Source organism: Carcharhinus amblyrhynchos, chromosome 9 (assembly GCF_965287045.1).
Source record: "Carcharhinus amblyrhynchos chromosome 9, sCarAmb.v2.hapA, whole genome shotgun sequence".
Lineage (NCBI taxonomy): Eukaryota > Metazoa > Chordata > Chondrichthyes > Carcharhiniformes > Carcharhinidae > Carcharhinus > Carcharhinus amblyrhynchos.
This window is the reverse complement of record NC_137332.1, coordinates 43,455,230-43,480,325: the sequence shown is the minus strand read 5'-3', so window position 1 is coordinate 43,480,325 and position 25,096 is coordinate 43,455,230. Positions and strand designations below refer to the sequence as shown.

The 25,096-nt window shown below is 42.0% G+C and overlaps 1 protein-coding gene across 2 annotated transcripts in view; it reads right to left on the bottom strand.

Moving 5' to 3' along the window:
* Nucleotides 1–25,096, bottom strand: part of frem1b (Fras1 related extracellular matrix 1b) — a 209,819-nt gene that overhangs the window by 144,844 nt on the left and 39,879 nt on the right. For both annotated transcript variants that reach the window (XM_080195534.1, XM_080195533.1), the window contains exons 2-7: nt 19,628–20,166; nt 16,485–16,579; nt 7,573–7,874; nt 7,093–7,292; nt 2,742–3,065; nt 762–870 (exon numbers count right to left, since the gene is read on the bottom strand). In XM_080195534.1, coding sequence (XP_080051660.1) covers nt 762–870; nt 2,742–3,065; nt 7,093–7,292; nt 7,573–7,874; nt 16,485–16,579; nt 19,628–19,849 — 1,252 coding nt within the window. In that variant the 5' untranslated portion in view covers nt 19,850–20,166. The remainder of the gene's footprint in view (nt 1–761; nt 871–2,741; nt 3,066–7,092; nt 7,293–7,572; nt 7,875–16,484; nt 16,580–19,627; nt 20,167–25,096) is intronic.

The following is a 25,096-nucleotide window of genomic DNA, read 5'->3' as shown; positions in this document are numbered from 1 at the left end:
AAAAATCACTGGGCATCAAAAATTGTTATATCATTCTTCGGAAATTATGTTGCATTGCATAAACTCCTTCATTAGCCGAACATCATTCATTAAAATGCAGACTGATTGTTGACAACTTATATTATTAGAGTAGTATTTAACTACATTTCTTTCTTTAAACTGAATGTTTGAAACTCCATAATACTTAAGAGAATTTCAACTCCCAATTTTATTTGCTCTTATGTCAAAGTGATTAGCTCTTGTGGGGAACAATGACATGGCTCCAGCAGCTCACATTTGTACAAGTTTCTCATGAGCCTAGGCATTGAGCCCAGGATTCTCACCTGTTATTTGTTCATGAGGTCTATAGCAAAGCTCATTGGATAAGAAATAAATGTGATGTGAGGATAACAGTTTTTTTTAAAACACAGCAAGTCGTTCAAGTCTGGAACACGTTGCCTGGCATTGTGGTGGAGGTAGGTTCAATCCAGGTATTCCAGAAAGCATTGGATGATCATTTGAATAGAAACAATGTGCAGGCTTGTGGAGAAAAGACAGGAACGTGGTACTAAATCATAATGCTCATTTGGAGAGAATTGATGGGCCAAATGGCCTTCTTCTGCACCATGACAATTATGTTCAATGACACCATCACAAAGTATTTAGAGGTTTCATTATGGACTATAACTCTGCACATGAAGGTGTGTGGGTCTCAGCAGCTGAAATACATGTTCTTCTTTAAATAAAGGGCTGATAATAATAGTTTAGATTCAAATACATACCCATATTCCAGGAAACCCTTGGTGCATTTGTCTCTGCTGCTCTGATTGAAAAGTGAACCATGATGGAAGCACTGACTTCAAAAAATGTGTCTATTGCCTTAAAATCAACCTAAGATGTACCAGAAAATAAATAATATAGACCATGAAGGTTTGTTACATTGAAAAATCTTTCACAACATTTTATGAGCAATGAGTTTTGTGCTTGCCAAAGTACTGGAGAACGGAATGTATTTTTCAATCGTTTTCACCTTGTGTTAGCAGTACGCACAAATTAGATACTGGTACAATTTCCAAGTCTCTACTGAATGTCACAATCTCTCATTTCTGGAGAGTATTTCAGAATGAGGCCTTTTTGAATTGAGCCCTTTAAAATTTTGCCACTTGTCTTCAGATAATAGAAATGTTCGATTTGAGACTGGTTTAAGTCATTCCGTTTAGCACAATTACAACAGTGGGGAAGACGTGCCCATTCCACCAACCTGGGCTGAAATTTGAAACACATGAACTATTTTAACTTTGCACGTCCTGCAAACATTCAAACGTTTAAACAATTTTCAAATGTGTGCATTTTATAAAGAGTGTTTAAAAATATTGGGGGCGATTCTCCCATCCCGCTGTGCCGTTTTTGTAGCACAGCGGGCCGGGAGATGCTAGCGGGGCCGTTTCGCAGGCTCCTCGCTGGGTGCAGCTCCGTCAGATCTGCGCCAGAAATTGAAGCGGAACTGCTGAATATATGCAGGCCCTAATTTCCAAATATTTTAAATCTCATCAGCGGGCTCAGGACTGAGGTTTCCAGGCCCACTAGCCTCTCCCTCCCCCTGTCAGGAGTGGTTCACTCCAGCGAGGTTTACTATAGCTCCCCACTTGCAGGGAGCTGGCAGTCCAAACCCGCTGAGGTGAAAGGGAGACGAATCTAGGTCACCCAGGGGATCGGGCACCTGGGCTCCCCGGCACTGCCCAAGCAGCAAGGTGCCAATGCCCAGTGGGCATCTTGGTACTGCCCATTGGGCATTGGTCTGTGCTACAGGAGCATGGCCCAATGGGGTCAGGGGGCCTCCAGGGTCAATCTTTAGGGGTGGGGAGTCCTGCTGCCACTCTGCACTTTGGGCTGCAGGCAGGGGGGGTGGTGGTGGTCAGGGCTGCCAGTGGTGGGAGGAGGGAATTAGGTGGCAATCCAGTGGTCAGGGCCATGACGGGGGGGTATAAGTGGGGTCAAGGCTATACTGAGCATGTTTGGAGGGCCAGTGATTGGCCGTGGGGTTGGGGGGGTGGGGGGGTCACACGGCCAGCCCAACGAACGGCTTGCGATCGGGAGGCCAGCAGCCAGGGGCCACTTCATGTGCGTCGATCTAGGCACTGACCTATTGGCACAACATGCACAGTGGCCCGCTCAGCGCTATGCTGTTAGCTTCTCCAGCGGGACTGGTCCCACCCACTGGTTTTTGGAGTGAATCACAGTAGGGCACTCTGCAATGCACAGAGAGTGAGAGATTCGTTTTGAAACACCCGCTGAAAGAAACCAGCGGGATTTACTCCAGTTTTTACACTTTTTTTGGGCGAATCGCACTATTTTCAGTATATCGGTACATAAATAATTTTGATTGTATATTTTAAATAAATTAAGAAACATAAATGAAAGATTGCAAAAGTGGGAAAGATGAGACAACTTATAAGAGGCAGTGATCAGATGGTATCAAGGATACTTTTGAAGGTCATTAGATTGTAGAAAGAAGGAAAGATTGAGGGAGTTTAGGAATTCCTGAGAAAGAATGAATGAGAATATGTGACTTGTTTCCAACATGTGCAAGTGGGATTTCCTGCACACTTCTGGCAATGTCATAGAGATGGAACAGAAGCAGCTCTGAAGAAATTCCTAGCATGGTGAGAGTGCAGGAAGGAGGATGAAAACAGGGTGGCTTATGGAGGAAGAAGAGGGGAAATTCCGTACTTAGAACCCGGATTCAAATTGAACCGACGTACCTCATAATTCCTTCTTTCAGTGTGGCTAACGTTCGGAGGCTGATATGCTATCATCATTTCATGTAAGTCCTGCCAGCTGAATGATGTGATGGGTTTGGTGTGGTCATCCAGGTGGGTTAGGTACCCTTCAACAGGAGGTTTGGTGATGTTGAAAACCAGTCTGTCCTTCGGTGTTTCCTCATCCTGTGCATCAACAGCTGCAGTGCTCAGCGGTGTCAGGATGAATTGATCAACCTCCAGGATATACATTGACATGAAGGCAGCTTTGGGTTGCTGATTTGGAATCGCACCTTTAATGTTAACTTGAATCCAAGCATTTTCCACCTGTCAAAGAAGATTTTGTTTCATCACTGTTTGCATTACAAAAAGCAAACTAACCTCAACTAACTAACTAACTAACTAGCAAACTAACTCCCCAACCTCAGAGTTGTATTAAACATGACTGCAAGTTATAAACCTTCAACAACAAAAAACATTACAACAAGATCCCCATTATTAATCTCTATTGACAAAGGGGTCATCTGGACTCAAAACATCAGCTCTTTTCTCTCCTTACAGATGTTGCCAGACCAGCTAAGATTTTCCAGCATTTTCTCTTTTGATTTCAGATTCCAGCATCTGCATTAATTTGCTTTTATCCCCATTATCAAGGTTTCCTCTTTTCAAGATCACTCCAGGTTAACATTGTCTAATGATCCAATGACAATGAAAAAGTACGCCACAAGATGTGTTGTGAGATATGCAAGCTAGACTAATAAGGTCCCAGATGTGTGCTGCCAGCTCATGTCAATGTTGACAGCAGTGCAGACAGTTTAAATAACGTGAGTATACCCAGGCTTTGCGGGGAAAACTTCAACAAGGATACCTTATTCTGGTTGCTATTTTGTGACTGTGCTAAGAATTATGCATGCATAGAATTTGGGCCAAAAGGAGTATTATTCAGTTATAATGCCTTACAGGTCTGGATCTTCCATTTATGGCTCTCTATCCTGCCAGTGAAATTACAATCACTGAGGCTGGAAAATGGGTGTATCTGCTGTTCAGCCCTGAAGCTGCTTGCTTTGCAATGCATCTGAATTTACACTCATGGCATTGTGAGTGCCCACTCAGAAAAAGGGTGAGCACATTATTATAATATTGATCTGGTGATACTTTTATCATGCATACAATTCCCCAATGTTGTTCTCAAAAGGAATGAATTAGTTGTGGTTAGTTACTTAGAGAGTGCCAATTAGTTAATTTAACTTATTTATGGCTGTTCTGAGGCTTTTATGTCCTTTTGCGGTTGCCTAGATTCTCATGAGTCTTTGTGGCAGTGATTCCATTTTTTTCTCTTCCACATGATTACTGACATCAAAGGTTTTCTTAGTTGGAATCCTTCCAACTGAGTTATTTGGAAGAAGTGGTGTAATGGACAGATGCCCAACAAGTGTTCCATGCTCACATTGCTGGTAGCCTCACATGTATATGGAAAGCTAACTAGATTCCATTTTGGCAAATGATTACAGCTTCCAATTCCCAGAGAAACACCCCAGGTCATAACAGTGGTAGCATAACAGTAATGTTATTGGACTAGTAAGTCAGAGGACTGGATTATTGCTTCAAAGCTCATCCTGACAGCTGGGAGGTTTAAATTAAGTTAACTAAAATAAGTTTGAAAGTTAGAGAGAAGTTTGTTTCAGCAATGGTGGCCAGTAAACTACAAGAATGCTATAAAACCTCATATGCTTCCCTATACAGAAGGTAATCCTGTGTTATCATCTGGCCTGTCCTGCATCCGACTCCAGACTCGTAGAAATGTGATTGATGCTGAACTACCACCAAGTTATATTAAACAGAAATGTCAAATAAAAATAAGACATGACAGGCAACCTGATGTCGGATACAGTAATGGCACATCCAACACAATCGATCCTGCAAAGTCCTCCTAAGCCAACATTTAGGATTTGTGCCAAAATTGGGAAAGCTGTCCCATAGACTAGTCAAGCATAGCCTGACACAGTCATATTCAAAGGATTATACCTTGTTATCCCTGGGTATGTGCTGTCAGATGGTCCAGAGGTGTCATCACATAGGTATTCAGTTGGGATGCAGTGACAATGGGAGTCCTCAACACTGACCCGGATTCAATGAATTCTCAATGGTAAGGAAATTCCCTCTAATTACTACATACCCCCCTTTCTCAACTGATGAATCAGTATTGCTCTACAATGAACACCATATGGAAGAAACACCAACCAAGCAAAGGCATAAAATGTACACTGGCTGAGGAAGTCTCAATAGTATCACTGCTCATCCAATAGCTGAGTGCTGAAGGACCTTTCTGCCAGCCTTAGATTGTGAAAAGTGGTGAGGAAGGCTAAAATAGGGGGAAAAAATCTACTTAACTTCACCCTCATTAATCTACCCATTGCAAATTCATCTGACCATAGCAATATTGAAGCATGCACAAATGAAGATCTATTTGAACACTGAGAATATCCTCCTTCATGTTGTATGGCACTACCACCATGCTAAATGGGATAGATTCAGTTCAGATCTAGCAGATAAAAAGTGGACATCAATGAGATGTTCTGGGCCATCAGCAGCAATAGATTTGTACTGTGCAACAACCTGTAGCCTCGTTGCTCAACATATCCACTCTGCCATTACCATCAAGCCAAGACACCAACGTTGGTTCAATGAAAAAGGTAGAAGAGTGTGCCAGAAGCAGGGCCTTACATAACTAAAACTGGGGTATTAGCCTATTGAAGTTACAACATTGGACTACAAATAGGCCTAAACAGCAAAGCAGCATGCTAAGATATTACACAACCGATGGGTCAGGTCAAATCTCTGCAATCTAATGCATTCCAATGGCAATAACCAATTAAATTACAGTGAGAAGAGCACCTCCACCCTAAATGATAGCAGAGTCCAGAACATCAGTACAAAAGACAAAGCTGAAGCATTTGCACTCATCAACTGCCAAGTGAATAGTCCTTTAGGCTTCCTCCTAAGGATCCAAGCATCACAGATGCCAGTCACCAGCCAATTCAATTCACTCTATGTGATATCAAGAAGTGGCTGAGTGCACTGGACACGACAAAGGTTATGGGTCCCGATGGCATCCTGACTGTAGTGCTAAAAGCTTGAGCTCCAGAACTCATGTCCCTATCCAAACTGTACCAGTCCAGCTCAGACGCTGGCACCCACATGATAAGGTGAAAAATTGTCTAAGTATGACCTGTGCACAAAAAGCAAAGCAAATCCCCAATCTGCACAATCACTCAATCAATCTATTCTCAATAATCAGCAAAGTGACGGAAGGTGACATCGATAGCACTATCAAGTGGCACTTACCAATAATCTGTTCACCAATGCTGAGTTTGTGTTCCACAAAGACACCAGGCTCCTCACCTGATTACAGCCTTGGGCCAAAGATGGACAAAAGAGCTTTCCAGAGAATTCCAGAAGTGAGGTGAGTGTAACTGCACTTGATATCAAGGTAGCATTTGATTGGGTCTAGCATCAAGGAACCCGAATAAAATTGAGGTCAATGGGAAAAGGGACGAAACTCAGAGAATCAACTTTCTACTCCCACCACTAGTGTATTTCCTACACCCATCATTTTCTTTTTTTCATTTGCTGGAGGGGATGTGGGAAATTAAGTGTTTCCTGGAGCGCTGATAATGAGGGCTGAAAAATAGAGAATTGAGGCTGGTTAATAACGAGGGTTGTTTTTTGCCTAATCACCTTTGGGAATCAGGGAACTTTCATGCAAAATGTTGGAGGTTAAATAGTTGGAAAAAGTGTCAACGATACTGCAGATTGTGTACGGTTTGTAAATCGAGTATTCTGGCTCACTGAATGAATATAATTAGGAAAGGTTAGAGTCCAAACACTGCAGAATGAGGACACTTAGCCCATTTGGTCTGCACCAAATCTTTGAAAGAGCATCCTACCCAGACCCAGATCCTATCCTTTCCCCACAGACCCATGCATTTACCATGGCTAATCCACCTAACCTACACACCTTTTGACAGTAAGGGTCAATTTAGCATGGTCAATCCACCTAACCCATACATCCTTGGACACTAAGGGCAGGATTTTCCCACACGTTTGTCCCAAAACTGGAAAATCCTGCCCAAGGTCAACCGTATGTCCGTGCCCCATCTGCTACGATTGCTATGGCAGTCAGTACGGGAAAATTGTCCTCCAAGCGCCAATTTAGCATAGCCAATCCAACTAACTTTTTATCCATTCTTACACTTCTAAATATAGCTGCTTAGTAATAAGCCACCGCATAAATTGTCAATTTACATTTACGCATTTATTCGGTAAATGAAAATGTATTTGATTAAGTGGTTACCTGATGGAGGAATCTGGTCCTTGCATCTCTGACCTCTACTCTAATTGGTATATAGTCATTATCAGGAGAAGGTGGGCTGAGGTGTTGATATTTCAGCCCCATTGCTAGGAAATCTTCACAGTTAGCCTTTAAGAACCGCAATTCCTTCACACCAGTTAGGCAAGCCTTGTTGCTGGGGCATGGAATTTTAGCCTCTCTGACTGAAGAATTGAAATTGTTATCAGTACATTCAACTAAATTAAACATTTTCCTTATTGAACTGTTACATTTATTGGCATGGCTAGTTGTTACAATTTCAATATACTATCACTTGAATTGCTTTATTATTTCCAAAAAAGATGTTTCCTAATTTTGTTCTTTATTTGATTTCCATTGATAAATACTAAATCATTGTAACTCCAGAACACATAACCTTAAATAAATAGTGAGTAACATTCTGCCATTAAAATATTGTTTTTAAATCATAAAAAGAATAAGTACCTTTCTTGACATTCTGCTTCAATGCAGGATCTAGTAAATTCCCTTGACCATGTCGTCTAGGATCATCAACAATTAGGTGACCATGAGCTGGAACAAAGGCCTCAGTTGATAAGATCTTTACTGTGCAAATAGAGTTTGCACTGTACTTGAAAGACACAACATTTTGGTCGATAGGATTTGATATCCCGTAAAACTCTTGGACCTGAAGGCTAACCAATCCGAATCTGATGAGACTGGATTTTGGTTCTGTAATTTGGACATTCAGAAGGAATGTTTCCAGAAAGGTCTGAGATTCTGTGAATCTGGAAAGATAATAAAAGAAAACTGATATGATTTGCATGTCTGTACTTTCTCAGCCTGCTTCTTACAGTTGTTTAGCAAAGTGTCATATTACAAATGTGTGGTAATTAAGTAAGCAACAATTAGCATCTAAATACAATCTTATCAATAACTAAGAAAATTGTACTGGTATGCAGTAAGAATCGAGACAAAAAAATTTTGAGAGTCAGAACCTGGTTTCTAATTGTAGCATGTTCTGTTGAATATGAATTATTGTTAAAAGCATGCTGCTGATTAGCCACAAGGCACTACAATATGCTGTAGTACAACCACTGACTGGTGTGGTGTTGACTCACATAGAGCAGCAGGGACACGAGTTTGTTTGCTGGTTAAGGTTAAGCGATCACAGCTAGGCTGGTTGTGTAGACACCAGATCTGGACTCAGTGTTCTCAGGCTAAGCTGTCCACAAGCTTGTCTGCTGAAGAGTGCACATCCCATTGGGATGAGGGAGGAATTAACTGTGACACCTTGCAATGTTTCCTAATTTCACAATGTGCAATGTTTAGGGTTGCTTATAAAGAGTAACAAATTGGACAGGAAGGCTGCTGCTACTGTGAAAGTATACCTCACAGTAAGTCATAATTTTTAGGAGAACAGAGACAATTGGAAGAGGAAAGTAAACGATTGCAATGATGGAAGTTATTATTGAAAAGAAATCTCAACTTTCTACTGAATACATGTCATATATAAGCGCGCCAGAAAGGAATTGCTGTAGGGTCCCTAGCGTGGATGCATGAGTGATGTTCCAAAAAAAAGTATAAATGTACTTTATTTACTGACACTAATTTGGAATCAGGTAGACACATTAATTGGTGCAAGTTTTACTGCTGAAGACTGACCATTTTGAATAACCTGAAACAAATACTTCTGCTATTTCAACCATGACCATCATGAGAAAGTGGCATCAAAATGCGTGAGGAGAGCAGGAGGTAGTGGATATTAGGATCCTGACCGTAGGCCCACATGGGGTCCTTGTTATCAGTGTGTCTGCTGAGGGCCCACAGTAATGTCAAGCCAGAGAGGTGGGCATTGCCAAGGCAGACAGACAAGGGTACCACAACGTGGAGCTTCCCTTGGTTGTTTACAGAGAATGAATGAAATAAAGATGCCCAAAGTTGACAAGGGCAGCAGATGGGAGGGAAACTCCCATGTCAGGCCTATTCACAGATGAAGCTGAGGCTTTTCATCTTCATGGCCTTGTCAGTGGGTCATGGAACATTTGATTCTGATGGCCTCTTGCCCAGCTGCTAGGAGGCCACCTGGATTGAGCTGGAGGTTCAAAGGAGGAGACAAGATGTGAACTTTGCATTTGCACATTAAAAGATAGATTCCCAAAATGAAAGTAATTGAGTTTGACTTCTGAAAATGTTAGTTCAGATCAGGGAAGATCAAAAGAGAAAACTGTATATCAAGAGATGAGTAAATCTATGCTTCAGACCTAAGCATAGCTGATCAACTCCCAGCAAGCCATATCTGTGAAGGCAACTTATCTAGAGAAGCCTGTTGTTTTGTTTTACCTCAGAAGTAAACTCCAGAGATATAACAACCTGGTGTGGTAAGTTTTATAAGGATTCTTTGTAGCTTTTAACGATATTGTGGAATGCTTGGGGAGAATTCGCTCTGAAGATCATGAAATAAAAAGATTGTTTGAAACTGAGTGAAGTTAGTGATACTGTGTATAGACTATGGGCAGGATTTTCCAGCTCCCCCCACAGCATATTTTCTGAGCAAAATGTGCAAGTCTGCAAAGGGATATAGATAGTTTAAGTGAGTGGGCAAAGGTCTGGCAGATGGAGTACAATATTGGTAGGAATAACAGCAGGATGGACTATTATTTAAGTGGGATAAACATTGCAATATATTGTTGTACAGAGAGACCTGGGTGTCCTTGTGCATGAATCACAAAATGTTGGTTTGCAGGTGCAACTAGTAATTAAGAAGGGAAGTGGAATTTTGTCCTTCATTACTAGAGGGATGGAGTTCAAAAACAGGGAGGTTGTGTTGCAGCTGTTTAAGGTGGTGGTGAGGCCACATCTAGAGAACTGCGTATAATTTTGGTCTCCTTACTTGAGGTGTACTGCCACTGGAGGGGGTGCAGGGAAGATTCATTAGGTTGATTCCAGAGTTGAGAGCATTGTGAAGTTAAATATTTATAAAATTATAGGTTCTGATAAAATGCTAAGAGTTGTAAAATTGATTGTTTAAAAAGTGGTTTCCGTGTGCAAAACAGCTGCAGGTACAAAAATCTGAAACAATGTCTTAGGGGCAAAACAACAGGGTTGCTTTAGTAACAGGCTTTAGCATTTGAATCAGAACATGTTTTTGAATTTTAACTAATCAATTTGAAATAGGCATTTGAAAAGCAGCAGCCTGTCGGATTTGAATTTTGATGTTTTGATAACCTGTAAGCCAATTCTATTGTGAGAATTTTAGTATGTCATCGGGAGTATAAAGGCCACTGCTCACCATTCCAAACAGCCTGAAAGACAGCCATTGCCTGTGCCAAAAATTACCAGAGCTCTCAGCTAGGGAGACACAGAAAGACAACTTTCTACCAGTGTGACAGCCACATTTTATGTCTTAAGAGAAAGCTTCATTTCTTCTCAGAAGGACACAAGAACAGGAGCAAAGAAGATGATTCCGGGAAGTCAGCAAACCTGACTGCATTTTGAGTGTGACTAAAAATTCTATTTTTTTATTTGTTTGTTAATGAGTGGGAATTATAATTATCTAAACAGCATTCCATAATAAGTGTTTTATTCAGTTTGTTAATAGTTTAGTTACCTGTTTACTGTTAGATAAAATAAAGTGTTACTTGTTTCTTTTAAAGAGTGAGTCTCAGGTTGTTATTCTGATCGCACCATTAAAAATTGCTGTAGGCAGATCGTACCATTTCTCACATTCTCTTTAAATAGATTATAAAAAGGAAGTACTTCTCTTTGGTTGAATGTTAGTTCCTCAGAGGAGATCATCCTTCCTTCATAGCAAGGGGGTTGGCTTATGAGGAGAGACTGACTAGACTGGGATTATACTCATTAGAATTCAGAAGAATGAGGGGAGATCTTACAGAAACATATAAAATTATGAAGTGAATAGATAAAATAGAAGCAGCGAGGTTGTTTCCACTGGTGGGTGAAAGTAGAATTAGGGGGCATAGCCTCAAAATAAACTGTGGAACTCCCTGCCCAGTGAAGTAGTTGAGGCTACCTTGTTGAATGTTTTTAAGACAAAAATAGAGAGGTTTTTTGAACAGTAAAAGAATTAAGAGTTATGGTGAGCAGGCTGGTAAGAGGAGCTGAGTGGACAAAAAGATCAGCCATGATCTTACTGAATGGCAGAACAAGCTCCAGGGACCAGATGTCCTACTCCTGCTCCTAGTTCTTATGTTCTTATGGCTTGGGAGGCAACTCGCCGTTAGCCAGCAAGCAGGATCTTCCAGTCTTGCTGATGTCTACAGGGTTTTCTGTGCCCCATTTGAGGGGTTTACCATCAGCAAGACCAGAAAATCCTACCAGTGGGAAGTGCTGGAAAATTTTGATCATTGTCTGAGTTAAGGGTACTTATGGTTTATTGTATTCTTATTTATTCTATTGCTTAGTAAACATTTATTTTAGTTGAAATCTTCACAAAACATTTGGAACGCCATTCTCTGTTTTTCAAATATTTCCCTGGCATTTTATCAAATTGAGGGTAATTGTTTCAAGTTTTCCTCCTGGGATTTGAAATGGCCTGGCATTTACCATCCTGTTCTTAACAATGGAATGTTGCGGATTAGAGGGTATTTGAATAAGATGCAATATTGAGGGAGTTTCTACTATTTTCTGGCTGTAAAGGTCCTATATGAGATGAGGTTGTACAGTATCAATCAAGTTCCTCGTGGGCAAAGGTCAGCAGCAAAATATTGCCATAATTTTGGATTTAATTACAATTTCCAACCAAAGAAGCTTGATAAAAAATAAGCAAAAGTTGCAATGTGAAACAGCATGTAGCTAGAAGGTCAGAGTTGCTATACATTGCTGGAGAAGTAACATTGAAGACTTGTGCAAAAACAGAAAATGCTGGAAAACGTCAACAGATCTGACAATATCTGTGAAGAGAGAATAGAGCCAATGTTTCAAGTCTGGATGACCCTTCGTCAGAGCTAAGAGCAAAAAAAATCAGAATTGATTTTCAATTGATCAAGATCCCATTGCAATCCTAGATAACCTTCTTCCCTGTCCAATACACCACTGTGGCCAAATAGGCCATCTAAAATGGCGATTTGCAAAGCACCCTGGGACAACTGGGCAAAACTAAAACGACAGGCTGCAATCTAAAGACAGAGACAAACAGGCTGCAACCCTGACTAGTGAATAAACAAGATATGGGTCATCTCCAGGATGAAAGAGACTTTCTGGTCACACTGAGTTGTTTACCAGACATAAGGGCACTGTGGTCCCTTGATTTGGGGGGAAGGTGTGAACCCTGGTGCCTCCAGCACCTACAGGCATGGCCATTGGGTACACACCCAGAGATCGGTATGGCAGCACCTGATTGCACTCTTATCAATCAGGGTGATCAAGTCCTGATGGATTGATTGGCAATGGCCAAAAGGGGCGCAAAACCCAATGGGGTATAAAGGGTGCTGTGCAACCAGGAATCTCTCTCTCTCTCTGACCCCATGAACGGGCTACAACAATGGTGACCATTGCCAGCAATGGCCAGCACGAGGAGAGCCACCACACCTGAGAAGGAAGGAAGACCAGAGCCACAGCGCCAGACCAGACCAAAGGACCAGATTACGCAGAGGATGACCAAGACCAACGCACAGATAAAGGCCAATATCTGCCTGGGTACTTGCCAGTCACGCAAAGTTAAGTCAAGGTCTTGTATTGGACTTGAATTCTAGTATTTCCTGTAAGACAACTTATTGGTGGTTGGGTGGTTGATTCCTGATTATGTGTCTTAAATAAATATTAGTTGTACTAACAAGAGGTCTACTCGCAGTTATTTGTCCACCGTATAAAGATTAAAACAGACTGTGCAGCAGGCACAACACCACCAATCCTGGTGTCATCTGCAAACTCACTAACCATGCCCCATAAATTCTCATCTAAATCATTAACATAAATAACAAATAACAGTACCAATCCCTGAGGCACACCGTTGGTCACAGGCCTCCAGTTTGAAGAACAACCCTCTGCAACCATCTTTTGTCTTCTGTCGTCAAGTCAATTTTGTATCCAATTGGCTACCTTGCCCTGGATCCCATGAGATTTAACCTTATACAACAACCTACCATGTGGTATCTTGTCAAAAGCCTTGCTAAAGTCCATGTTGACAACGTCGACTGCACTGCCCTCATCTACCTTCTTGGTTACCCTTTCAAAACATTCAAATTTGTGAGACATGATTTTCCACTCACAAATCCACGCTCTCTGTTCCTAATCAGTCCTTGCCTCTCTAAATGCCTGTAGATCCTATCTCTTAAAATACCTTCTAACAACTTACCTACTATAGACATTAGGTTTACTGGCCTGTAGTTTACTTTTCTCTGCAGCTCTTCTTAAACATTTGCTATCCCCCAATCTTCAGGCACTTCACCTGTGGCTGTCGATGATTCAAACATCTCTGCTGGGGATCCGTAATTTCCTCCCTAGCCTCCCACAACATTCTGGGGTAATTTCATCAGGTCCTGGGGATTTAATGCCCTTGATGCCCTTTAAGACTTCCAACACCCCATTCTCTGTAATATGTACACTCGTCAGGACATCACTATTTATTTCCCAAGTTCCCTAACATCCATGCCTCTCTCAACAGTAATACCAATGAGAAATATTCATTTAGGATCTCACCCATCTCTTGTGGATCCACACATAGATGACCTCCTTGATCCTTAAGAGACCTTGCTCTTTCCCTAGTTAATCTTTTGCTCTTTATATATTGTAGAAGCTCTTTGGATTCTCCTTTGTGTCCTTGTTTGCATCTGCCCTCCTGCACAGTAGAGCGAGCCACAGTGCCATGATCCTGGCTGTTGTCACCTTCCCATGGTGAGCCATCTCCCCCAGCAGTATCCAAAATGGTATATCTATTTTGGAGGGAGGTGGCCGCAGGGGACCCTCGCACGGCCTGGTGGTCACCCATTCCCTATGTCCCTCAGTAATTTTTATCTACAGTGTGGCCAACTCACTTATCGTGCTATTTATGACGTTTCAGCATCGTGGATGCTCCAAAATGAAACCATCTGGAACTCCAGAGTTGTCAAGCTGTCTAACAGGTGCTGCAGTTGGACACACTTCTTGCAGGTGAAGTATATACATTCTTAGTAACAGTTGTTGCTCAAAGTGGCCAGAAGTTGCTATAATGAAATCTACTTTTTCAGAAAAGACTAAGAGGTTAGAAGTCTTCAATAGGTTTGGATTCCGTGAACAATTGGTAAGTGACAATGGACCTCAATTTGTCTCAGGGATTTGAAGGTTTCTTGAAAGAAAATGGTATTCAACACATTAGGTCTGCAGCATACCAGTTACGAACAGATTAGAGGAACGTTTTGTCCAAACCATGAAACATACATTGAGAGCAACTAGAGAAGAAGGTTTGCTGATCAAACATCTTAACTAATTGCCACTAATTTATACGAATACTGCTCATTCTAGCACCACACCTTCATGCGTTATTAAATATGAAGAAATAACTATATTTAGCATTCAAGTTGTTGGAACCTTCAAAAATGAAATAAACTGTACAACAGCAACAACAAAGGCAGAGAAAACATCAGGAAAGCAAATCAAAATATTGGGTGGAATTTTATGACTCATCTTGCCCGTTTTGTGGCGGGAAAATGTTGTAAAATTGGGCATGACGTGACTCACAAGAATGGTGCCCATTAGGTCATTCCAGCAGGTTTAATGCAATTTGCTTTGTTACCATGGAGGTGAAGCCAAGTTAGCACTTGCAGGCGTGCCGATGGAGGTGCTGAGGAGGAGGCAGGAGGTGGATTTGTGCCTCTGTGATGATCAGGAGCAGGAAAGACAGAGCATCGTGCCAGTCAGCCATTGGGGCCGGTGGGAAGTGGGGGGGGGTTCGTGATGAGGGGACCATGTACAAGGTAGTCTAGGGGTGGTGGGGGGGATTCGTTGGGGGTGGATAAGGGGTCAGTAATGTTGAGAGGGATCTCTGGTGTCCTGGGGGGTGGGAGGAGGCTGCATCTGGCTCAGGGGTGTTCTGTCAGTAGGGTTGCTTTTTTCCTGCACGTGCGCAGTTTATGACTCTGATCTCAGCTGCCTGCTGTCTGGTGAATTAGACCCTGCCCACTCCCTCTATGAAAATATAGGCTAGACTGTTTCTAGCCAAAGATTGAGTCCATATAATTGGGCATGAAAAACTCGCCTGAAAAATGCGGATCGGGAACTTTCCTGTTTTCACACTAGCTGGACACTTTGAAAAAAAAAATCTTGTGAAATTGTGCCTTCTACCAAGGATGAGGGATTTTGCTAAGAATTACTCCTCAGGAGAAAAGTGGGTTCCTGCCATGATCCTTGCGCAGGCTGGAACTGTCTTATATATCGTACAAGCCGGAGATAGTGTTATATGGAGAAGGCATGCAGACCAGCTGTTGGTAGGAAGAGCCAATCTGCCAGAAGCAGGAATCCGAGTTCAACAGTAACAGAGTCCTGACCTGAACCTTCATGCAACCCTGACAACCGACTGACATTTTGAGGAAAGCAACACCTCATCTTTGGATCAAACACAGAGTCAACCACTAGTTACAACGTCAACGTCAACCAAATTAGTGACAATTTAGTGCAAAGATGAAAATGCCAGAGGCTACAATCAGCTCAAGAAAGCAAAGTCCAGAGGTTTGCCATCAACTGTTCTGTGACTGACGACCTCCAGACCATCTGACTTATTGATTATTCTTTATTGATTATTGTTCATGTTGCACTTGTTTGAATTTGTTGAGGACGTCCAATTTAAAGGGAGAGGAAATGTTTTATGTTAATCTTGATTCTTGGTAGCTACACTAAGCACTGTATTAATATATTCATATATTCGCTGGAAGTGACATTACAGGTTGCTAGCACAGGGAAACTGCCAGAAAGAAGCAGCAGCCCTGTACTGAACACGACTCAGATAATACAACTCCGTTATTGTTAACTCATCATGTTTCCTAGCATCAATTCTCCAATCTACGGAAGAAAAGAAATAACTTTTACTTTACATGGAGCATGCTAAAAAAAAAAAATCAACCTTGGAGTACTGGATGCAGATATTGAATGTGCAAGATAGAAAATGTTGCATTCCCCAGCCACTAACCTCCCTATTCCATTGAATACAAAAATCACAAAATAAAACCATTAAAACAATTAACCACCTCCATGGTGTTTAGAGAGAAAGGGACACATTTCTGAAATTTGCGTTATATATACATAATGTGGTAATGTACATGATACATTTTTTCTAATCCATTTAGGAATGACTCCATTCTTTATTACCTTATTTTCACAGCAATTCAAATGTGTCTTTGCTGTAATGCTAATTGAAAGCTAAACAGTTTATACTGTAGATAACACATGATGATTATTTGAATTACCTATAAATTCTTAGCATGACATTATCTTCCTCTAGTAGAGGGCAGCCATTGTGTGTGTACTTCACTTCATGAGGGAGAAAATGACAGTCAAAGACCTGGTCAGAAATATAATCATGTATTAATACAGTTTTGTTTTAAAAATTTAATGAAGTCACTATTATGTTTCCTGATCTGCATTTCAGTTTGAGTCAGTTCAGGAGTTTTCGAAAAGCTAGTTATTATTTGAAGAACATTGCTCAGAGTAAATATAAAATAATAGGTCAATTCTTTGTTAATGAATATTCTGCACAAGTGCTCGCTAAGACCTCAGTGCTGCCTTTGAGCTTCTAACTGTACTTCAGAATAACCGGAGATTCTTTGTGCCCATAATCAATTCCACTTGTTGAGTTATCAGAATCTCCGTTTCTGCAGAGCAGATTTGAGCCAATTGATTCTTCTTCATCCCCCTGAAATGAAACATCTGCTTTGCTTTAGGCTGCTCTAGCCATTGTGAGAAATAGTTAAACTTAATGGAACCTCGAAAGAGATTGAAATTCAAATACAATTCATGTCGATAGGTTTTCCATATTTTTACTAAATTTTGGTGAAGGTAGAACAGTAGAAGGTAACATTTTCCCAATGTTGGCAGACAGCACTGACCATTCCCAGATCCAATAGATGATTATAAACCCAATATGATTATAAATGTCAATGTAAATGTTTATTGATGTTCTGTCTGTTCCAGTGGTTCAAGTGGATGTTAAATAGACCTTAACATTATTTGAAAGGTAAGTTCTGCTAATGTCCTTAACAAAATTCCTCTTTAGGCTGAGGCCATCATTTTAATATATGGACAGTTGTGGTGATTGTTCATTTAAGGGAGGGTTTGGGTGACCAACTGGGACTAAGTGAGTAATCATCATGGGGCATGGGATCCTCACTTGGGCATACGACATGTATGGACTGAGGCAGCAAAGTGTGCTTCTGGCCTCTCTACAGTTTTTCTTATTAATAGATAACTTTTGTGTTTCTAATTAAGTCTGTGCGTTTGAATCATTACATCTGACAACGAGGATGGGGCAATGATGACATAGCCTTTTGCCTGACATCTGTAAGTATTCTTTAATTGACATCTGAGGGAAAGATATTCATCCGAATGCCTCTCTTTGGGTGAATAGACCCATTTGAGATGATGAGATATTGGCAAACCCTGATGGGTGGATGTGGAGCAGAATTGAATTGGCCAATGGAGCCTGAACTTTAGAAATGTATTGAAGAAAGAAAGAGAGGATAACCCTCAAAAGTAAAAGCTGTGGCTTTGAGTTTAAGTAAAATAAGAATATTGGTTTTAAAGAGTAGCTGCATAGTGTTTTTTTTATAAGAAAGAGAACGTAGAAAGCAGTATTTTAAGTGAAGAAGAAATGGCCCAAAGAGATGTACAAGCTCTCAAAAGCTATGGAAAATCAAAAGGGCTGAAAGTGCCAAGCTCCCAATTGGAATATAAGCTGCATGTTTCCATGGCATCAGGATCTACACTGATGGACTTCAGACGGCAAAGCCCTGAGGTACGGGGGAGAAGCGAAGTCAAAAAGTTTTTAAAATGGAATAGTTTTCTGTTTGACAGACTTTGAACAAATCCTAGTGCATGCCTCTGATAATAGAGCAGAGATTGTGTTACATGCGTGTGCCATACTGCTGGAAAGGATGGAACACAGATAAGAGGAAGAGTGGGGGATTGTGGATCGGGCGATACCCATTGCCACAGTTGGCGCTGTGCCAGAGTCCACCAAACTTGTTAAAGGGGTTGGAGAAGGAGAGTGTGAGGATTCTGTGCCCTTCAATCTGTCATGACATGAGTGAGAGATGTTGGTAGATGTGTGCCTTGCCAAAGGTAACTGTGCCTGGGCTTTCAGATGGAATACAGCTGCTGATGATTGTGACCCAAGAAGTGGACCACTTGATTGGGAAGTGAGAAATCCTACAAAATGGAGGCCGAGTTGGAAAGATTCTGAGATTACCTATGGTTCCACACTTGTCTAGAAAGTAACATGAGTACCTGTAACTTGATGAGACACAAAATGTTTTAAAAAGTGAAACCATGTCGAGTAGTTTCCTTTCCATTGGTGTGGAAGTGATTTTTTTTTTAAAATAAGGCTATTGGTTTCTACTAGGATCATAGCAATACACACACTATCAATAAAACCCCAATGTGAAATAGTTTCACACCTTACTGTCCCTCTATTATGGGCCATTGTGACCTGGTCACAATTCTGAATTGAAATTGGTACACAGAGATAACATGTCATGCCAACCTTATCCAATAAATCTACCACTATTCCATACTTCACCTTTGTGCATTCCTTTAATGTCTCACTTGGCTTTTCCTGGCTTCATGCCACTGCAGTGGCTGCATCATGGCCAGTGGGAAGTTGCCGACTTTCAGTGGAGGAGACTGAAGATGCCTTTGCAGAACGCCATTGAGCAGTTCTGACCCAACAATGCCTGACTTGGGCTATACAAATTCAGCACGAGTGGTAATTGTCTAGGCCGGCTAACAGGCAACAGCAAGGACACGGATAGCTGGATGGGAGGATGAATCCTGTCATCCTGAGACAGAACAACAAGCTCATGTTCCATGGAATCACTGCCACACCCCCTGGGGAAGAGGCATTTCAGCAATTCCAGTTATCTATTCGAGGACAGATTAGTGGACCGCTGTGAGATCCTGCAAGCCCCTTTGATCATTAGTGTCCACAGTCATGATAGCAGCAATCTAAATACGGCAACAAGCTAAGTTTTAATTAACTCAGACTGAGTTTTCACTGCAGACATTGGGTAGTTTCTGCTTGTGCTGCATTGGAGCTGAGATACCCTGGCGCTAGCCACTGTGCCACCGTGCAGCCCCATGAATAACAAAAATGAAAGAAATGATCAACAAAAAGTTAAATGGCAGTGTATTTGCCAGAGGAAATGACTTTGAATGGAATCTTTCTCCTCTAGATTTTGAAATTAAAAAAGATACATTTCAACATTTGAAACAACATTGTTTGATAAAACACATGAAACCTGTTTTACATTAGAACATATTCAAAGAGAAGAAATGCAGGTTATTTCAGTTTGATGTTTATCTAATGTGGCATTTTGCAACGTTTGAGACTACCTACCTGAGGAGTTAATTTTCCAACTCGTTGTGTGATAGGTTCATTCAATACAACTTCAACTTTGCAGGAATCTTTGGTTTTGGGAATGTTGAACCGTAGGTCATTGTCTGTCACGTATGTATGCTGCCCCCTGCCAACTATAATCCCTTTATTCAGATAAACAAGTCCATCTGCTTCTGTATGTTGGATGTAGGAAGTTATCAGTGCTACCAAACTTAGAAGCATCTTTATTCTAAAAGATACTTTCTGTGGACAAAATAGCTTTTGGAGTAATAAATATTAGATGGGAATAGTGTTTGCAATACAGAAGAGGCAGAAAGTTTTAAGTCCAAAATGATGAACAAAAGTTGCAAAGTTTTCCCATTTTATGCAGCAGGTCAGGTTGAATGAAGGTTACTTCCAGTTGTTATCCACATGCCTGAATAAAGTCCACCACAGGGTTTTTTTTCTAATTTTCTTCACTCAGCAGTCACAGGGCTCCTATGTCCTGAACATTACAGGAACCTATTCCTTTTGATCCCAACCTTCACGCAGATTTCCATCTGTCAGTGAAATAAAAAAAATGTTTAAACGGCTCATTGATATTTGAAATTTGTTATTACCATTTATTTACAGAAAAGGTTTGAGACAATATTATACTTAAATGTTCTGTTTTTAAGACAAGTTGCATTTGCACCAGTTATTAAGAACACTGGGGTGAAAGATGGTTTACATGATTCCGCCATCATTCTTTGCTTTTAATGTTATTCTGATGAAACAGTAAATCCTCTTTTTCATTATGAGTAATGCCATAAATAATAATCATATGGAAGGAAGCCAAAAGCTCAGGCTCCAGCTCATCAACTCAGCTGATGTTCCTCAAGCTGAAGGCACTTATTGCATATGTGGCTGCTATGCATTGTACAGGTGTCCATCAACTCCCACATGCAAACACATCACCTGCCCTGACAACTTCATTGCATTTTAACTCATCTGATTAAGAAATATTACTCAATGATTATCTGCAGATATACCAAATGGTTTAATCAGTTAAGCTATGCATTTCAGGCAATATCTATATCTCCCCAGAACCAGTTTCAATTACTGCCCCCATCTAGAGGGAAAATATCTTAAAGTGCACCCGTCGCTCACCTACCTTCTCACCAAATGAATGCTTCCAGGTTTCAGCTCTTATGCCCCCATACTGATCTCCGACTCCTTCTCTTTGGTTCACTTTTCTATGCAAAATGTCAGAACTGTACCTCCTCTACTGTTTCAAATTCTTTCACTCATCAAATGCCACACTCATGTTCTGTCCTGGGCTATACTCAGTGCTTTCTTACTTATTAGTGCTTAGCAAGACCACCTGTATTTATACCATCTGAAATTCTACAGAGAGGGTTCCAAAGAAGAGTCAAATTGGACATGAAGCATAAGCTGGAATTTTACTGGCTCGCCAGCTATGGGAATCAGAGTGGGTGAGAGTTGGAGCATGGGAAGGTCCATTGACTTCAGGTTTCAGGATGAGTTAAGCTGTAAAATCCTGCCCATTAACTTTGTTTTTCACTCCGTAGATGCAGCCAGTCCTTCTGAGTTTTTCCAGCACTTTCTGCTTTTATTTCAGCAGAGGTAAGTCAACACTACTGGTCAGGAAATCCAATCCTAATTAGCTTTCTAATTAACTAATTGTAGCTGCCTCTCCCATAGGGAGCTTGTACATCCCCCAGGCTAAACAAAATATAACTTTAACAATAGTTAAATACTAAATCCATATTGGACCACGTTCACACTCTACAACTGTGCCTCTTCTTACCTTTCTGCCAAAATGCATTGTGCCACATTTCTCTTGTGCCCACTCTGCGAGCCTATGTCCTGTTGCAGTAGATCTGATTCATTATTACTGGGGGGATTCTCCCAAAAAGTGCTGAATTCACAGGGAAATTGGTGAAAATCCTGATTGTTTTTTCAGTGGGAGAATCTCCCACGCTCTGTGCAATGCAGAGGTCACAATTGTGAATATCATTAAAAGCTCGGCGGGGGCAGGGCCTAGTCACGCTGGAGACTGACAGCTCCGGATTTCTGCGCACGCACAGTAGCCTTTGACTCTCAGCCTACCGTTTGCTGGCCAGCCCCGACCCCCCCTCCCATTCCGGAAAGCCCTGATCTCCAGCCTCTGCCCCCAGCCCCCAGTAGTGACGATCCACACTACCCCCCCCACAGCCTGGCAGATCCCCCCATGGGAAGTAGACCACCCCCCGGGAGGCAGACTACCACCCACCAGGAGGCAAACCACACACCCCCAGCAGATCATCCCCCCACCCCGATGGCTGGCTTCCCTCCAGTCCTAACCAATCCCAATGCAGAGTGGCAGCAGGACCTGCATGCCCATGGATCCCCCCTAGGTCCTGCCGCAGGCCCCACCCTGGCACTGTCTGATGCCAGTGGGCAGTGCCAATGTGCCCCCTGGGCATAGGCACTTTGCCCTTTGGGTAGAGCCAGGGGGCACAGGCAACACTGCCACCGCTGCCCAACCCAATTGTCCCCTTCATCCTCGCGGGGTCTCCCACTAGTTCCCCGCAAGTGGGAGACTACTCAAAACCCTGCCGGAGTGAAATTTTACTGGTGGAGTGGGAGATGCTATAAGGCTCGAAGAAATCAGTCCTGGCTTGATAATGAGATTTAAATAATATTAAAACAATTACTTATCTGCTGGTCCCGCTGGTTTCCAGCGTGCTGCCGACCGTGCCAGATAGCCAGCACTGGGAGGTGTGCGCGCATCTGGAATGTATGCACAAATTCGGCAAATTTCGGCGATTTTCCTGGCCCGATCCGCCAAAAAACGAGTGCACGGGGTGGGAGAGTCACCCCCTCCCCCTGTCTGCCACACCTCCAAGCTGTGTATCCACAGCGACATTTTGAAATGTTATTTTGTATTCAACATCCAAAGGTTGCATGTTCCTGGGGGAGAGAGAGTTGGGAGTGGGGAGTGGGAGGGAGGGGTGGGTGGTGGCGGCGCAGTGGATGTTGAAGTGTCACAGACAGCTCACTCACAGGAGGAAAGCTGGCATGGAATTGACTCACTACACGCCAGCTCACCCCACTGTAATAACACGCTGTGGTTGCCCATCGGATCGGCCAGCAGCTCCAACAGTGCCAACAACTCATTAGTGGGTGCTGCTGATGCTGCAAGCAGGCCAGGAAGAAGGCCCATGGGTCACAAAGTAAGGCACGTCTGGGGTATTGGACAGGGAGTTTTTGGACATCTTAGGGAAAGGTGTGGGGTTTTGATCAGGAGGCAAGTAGGAAGAAAAGGGGGGTTGTTATCTTAAGGGGCTGCAGCTGGCAGATGGAAGCCCCTTCGTCCCCACCTTTTAAAATGTTTCCTTTTTAGAATGACCTGACCGACTGCCCACACCAAACATCTTATGGCATGGGCAGCATTTTATCAGAGTCAACCGGCTGCTAATTAATCAAAGGGCAATCAAGTCTGTTATTTAAATATATCTATTTAATGGCAGATAGGCTGCCAATTTCAACATCCGCCCACCTACCATGTTACAGGACTGAGCTGAAGGTGGGGGGGTAGTGTTGATATCCACCATATGTTACATTCCCCCACCCCCACCACCTCCCCGATGAAAATAAGCCCAGTGGGAGTTGTAAAGTGCAGCTTCAAGTCATTTCCTAATAAGGAAAGAGATGTAGTCCTAGCATTGACCTTTGACAGTCATACCATTGATGATACAAAGACCATCATTGTACACTGATACAATCTTGGATCTAGGCATATGATAATGAGTTCTGCTGGATTCCAGATGACATTAGTTAGGTGCTATACTCAAACTTCTTGTCCAACATTCAGGTTGGGTAGCTCATTTGCCACATGCCAGTCGTGGGCATCTTATATCTCTCCCTTTTTTGTTAATTAATGTACTTGTACTCCTGGGAGCATGTACAAGGGATGACTGTGACCGCTTATCCACAGATATCTGCTGGATAGCAAATCTGTATTGATTCTACAGTGCAGTGACATTTGCAAGTTTGAAAGAGGTGTACATTTTGGTTCCAACTGTGCTGTGTAACCTGTCTAGACTTGTTTGTTTTGGCTATCATGCCACGGTGAACAGATTATGCATAGCCTGCAGACTCTGTCCAGTAACATGGCTTCATACCTGAATCATATTTCCATGTTATAATCTTTGGTTGGATTAATGAGTCTTTTTGTAGTGCTTCCATTGGGGTAGGTGCGATCATGACCTCAATTATTTTGCCAGCTCGCTCTGATGCCATAAAGTTGCAATCATGTCCCATGTCTCTGCATTCACTTTTGAACTGATGAATGGTCTCTGACAGACCTTGCCGAAAGGACATGAATTCCAGATGATGTATTCAAAGTTGAGCTTCACCCGTAATTAAAGTTTGAATGTTCTCTCTATTTTTAAGGTTATCATCCAATAGACCTGAAACGTTTAGCCTCTAGTGGCCTTCAATGTCTGTAGTAATTTTAATCTTAGTGGCTTGTTTATCTGGATTGGAAATAGTGAGGGCTCAGAAAACATGGTGCTTTGCGTTGAAAGAATAAAGTCAACTCAGATCGGTTTGTTGCCTCCCAATTGAATGGAGGAGATTTTGTGGTCATCCTGTGGCTTTTTCAGAGTTATTAATACTATCTTTGACAGCCCTTCAGAATTTAATTTGGCTCTCTGCATTACAGTATCTCAGGTGGCCACAAGCTTAGCTGACCATAGGTTGTTGTTTAACAGTGTGGTTGAGCTCCATTTCTGGCTTCCTGGGCTAGGTTAAACTCCACACGCATAAAAGTGTAATTTTGGTATGAAATGGAACTGCGTGCTTCGAAGAAAATATTAAAACGGTGGAAAAAGTTCTTTTGCAGTCTTCTACTAGCTGTTGGGAGCTGTTACTTGATGAACTCTTCTCTTCTAGCTCAGTCTGCAGTGTTTTAATTTCTCCTAACCTCCTGTAGGGACAGCAACCTTCTGTAACGGATGCTTCCATCTGTAGAGTTCTGCTTAAAGCTAGACCCTCCAGAGTCAGATATTTAATCTCTGCATAAACATTGCAGCAGATTCATACTAATTAAACTATCCCAAATTTGAACAGCCTTACTGGGACCTGCTGACTTGCCTAAGATGCGGTTCTCCAGAAGGAAGGTACAGTGTGTAGAATCCCAATAGAGCTGCAGAAGCACTTACACATGGCGAGTTAGTACCTGTACCGGGTGGTTGTTTCATTTTCCACACCAATTCTTCTGCGTGTGAAGCGTTAAAGCTCGTATACTTTCCAGTCAAATCTGCAAAAACTATGTTGCCAAATGTACCAAACATATTGTAAAGTTTGGTAAAACAATAATGTGAATTTCTTTGTTCATTTGTGGGACATGGGCGTCGCTGGCTGGCCAGCATTTATTGCCCATCCCTTGTCGCCCTTGGAGGGCATTTGAGAGTCAACCACATTGCTGTGACTCTGGAATCA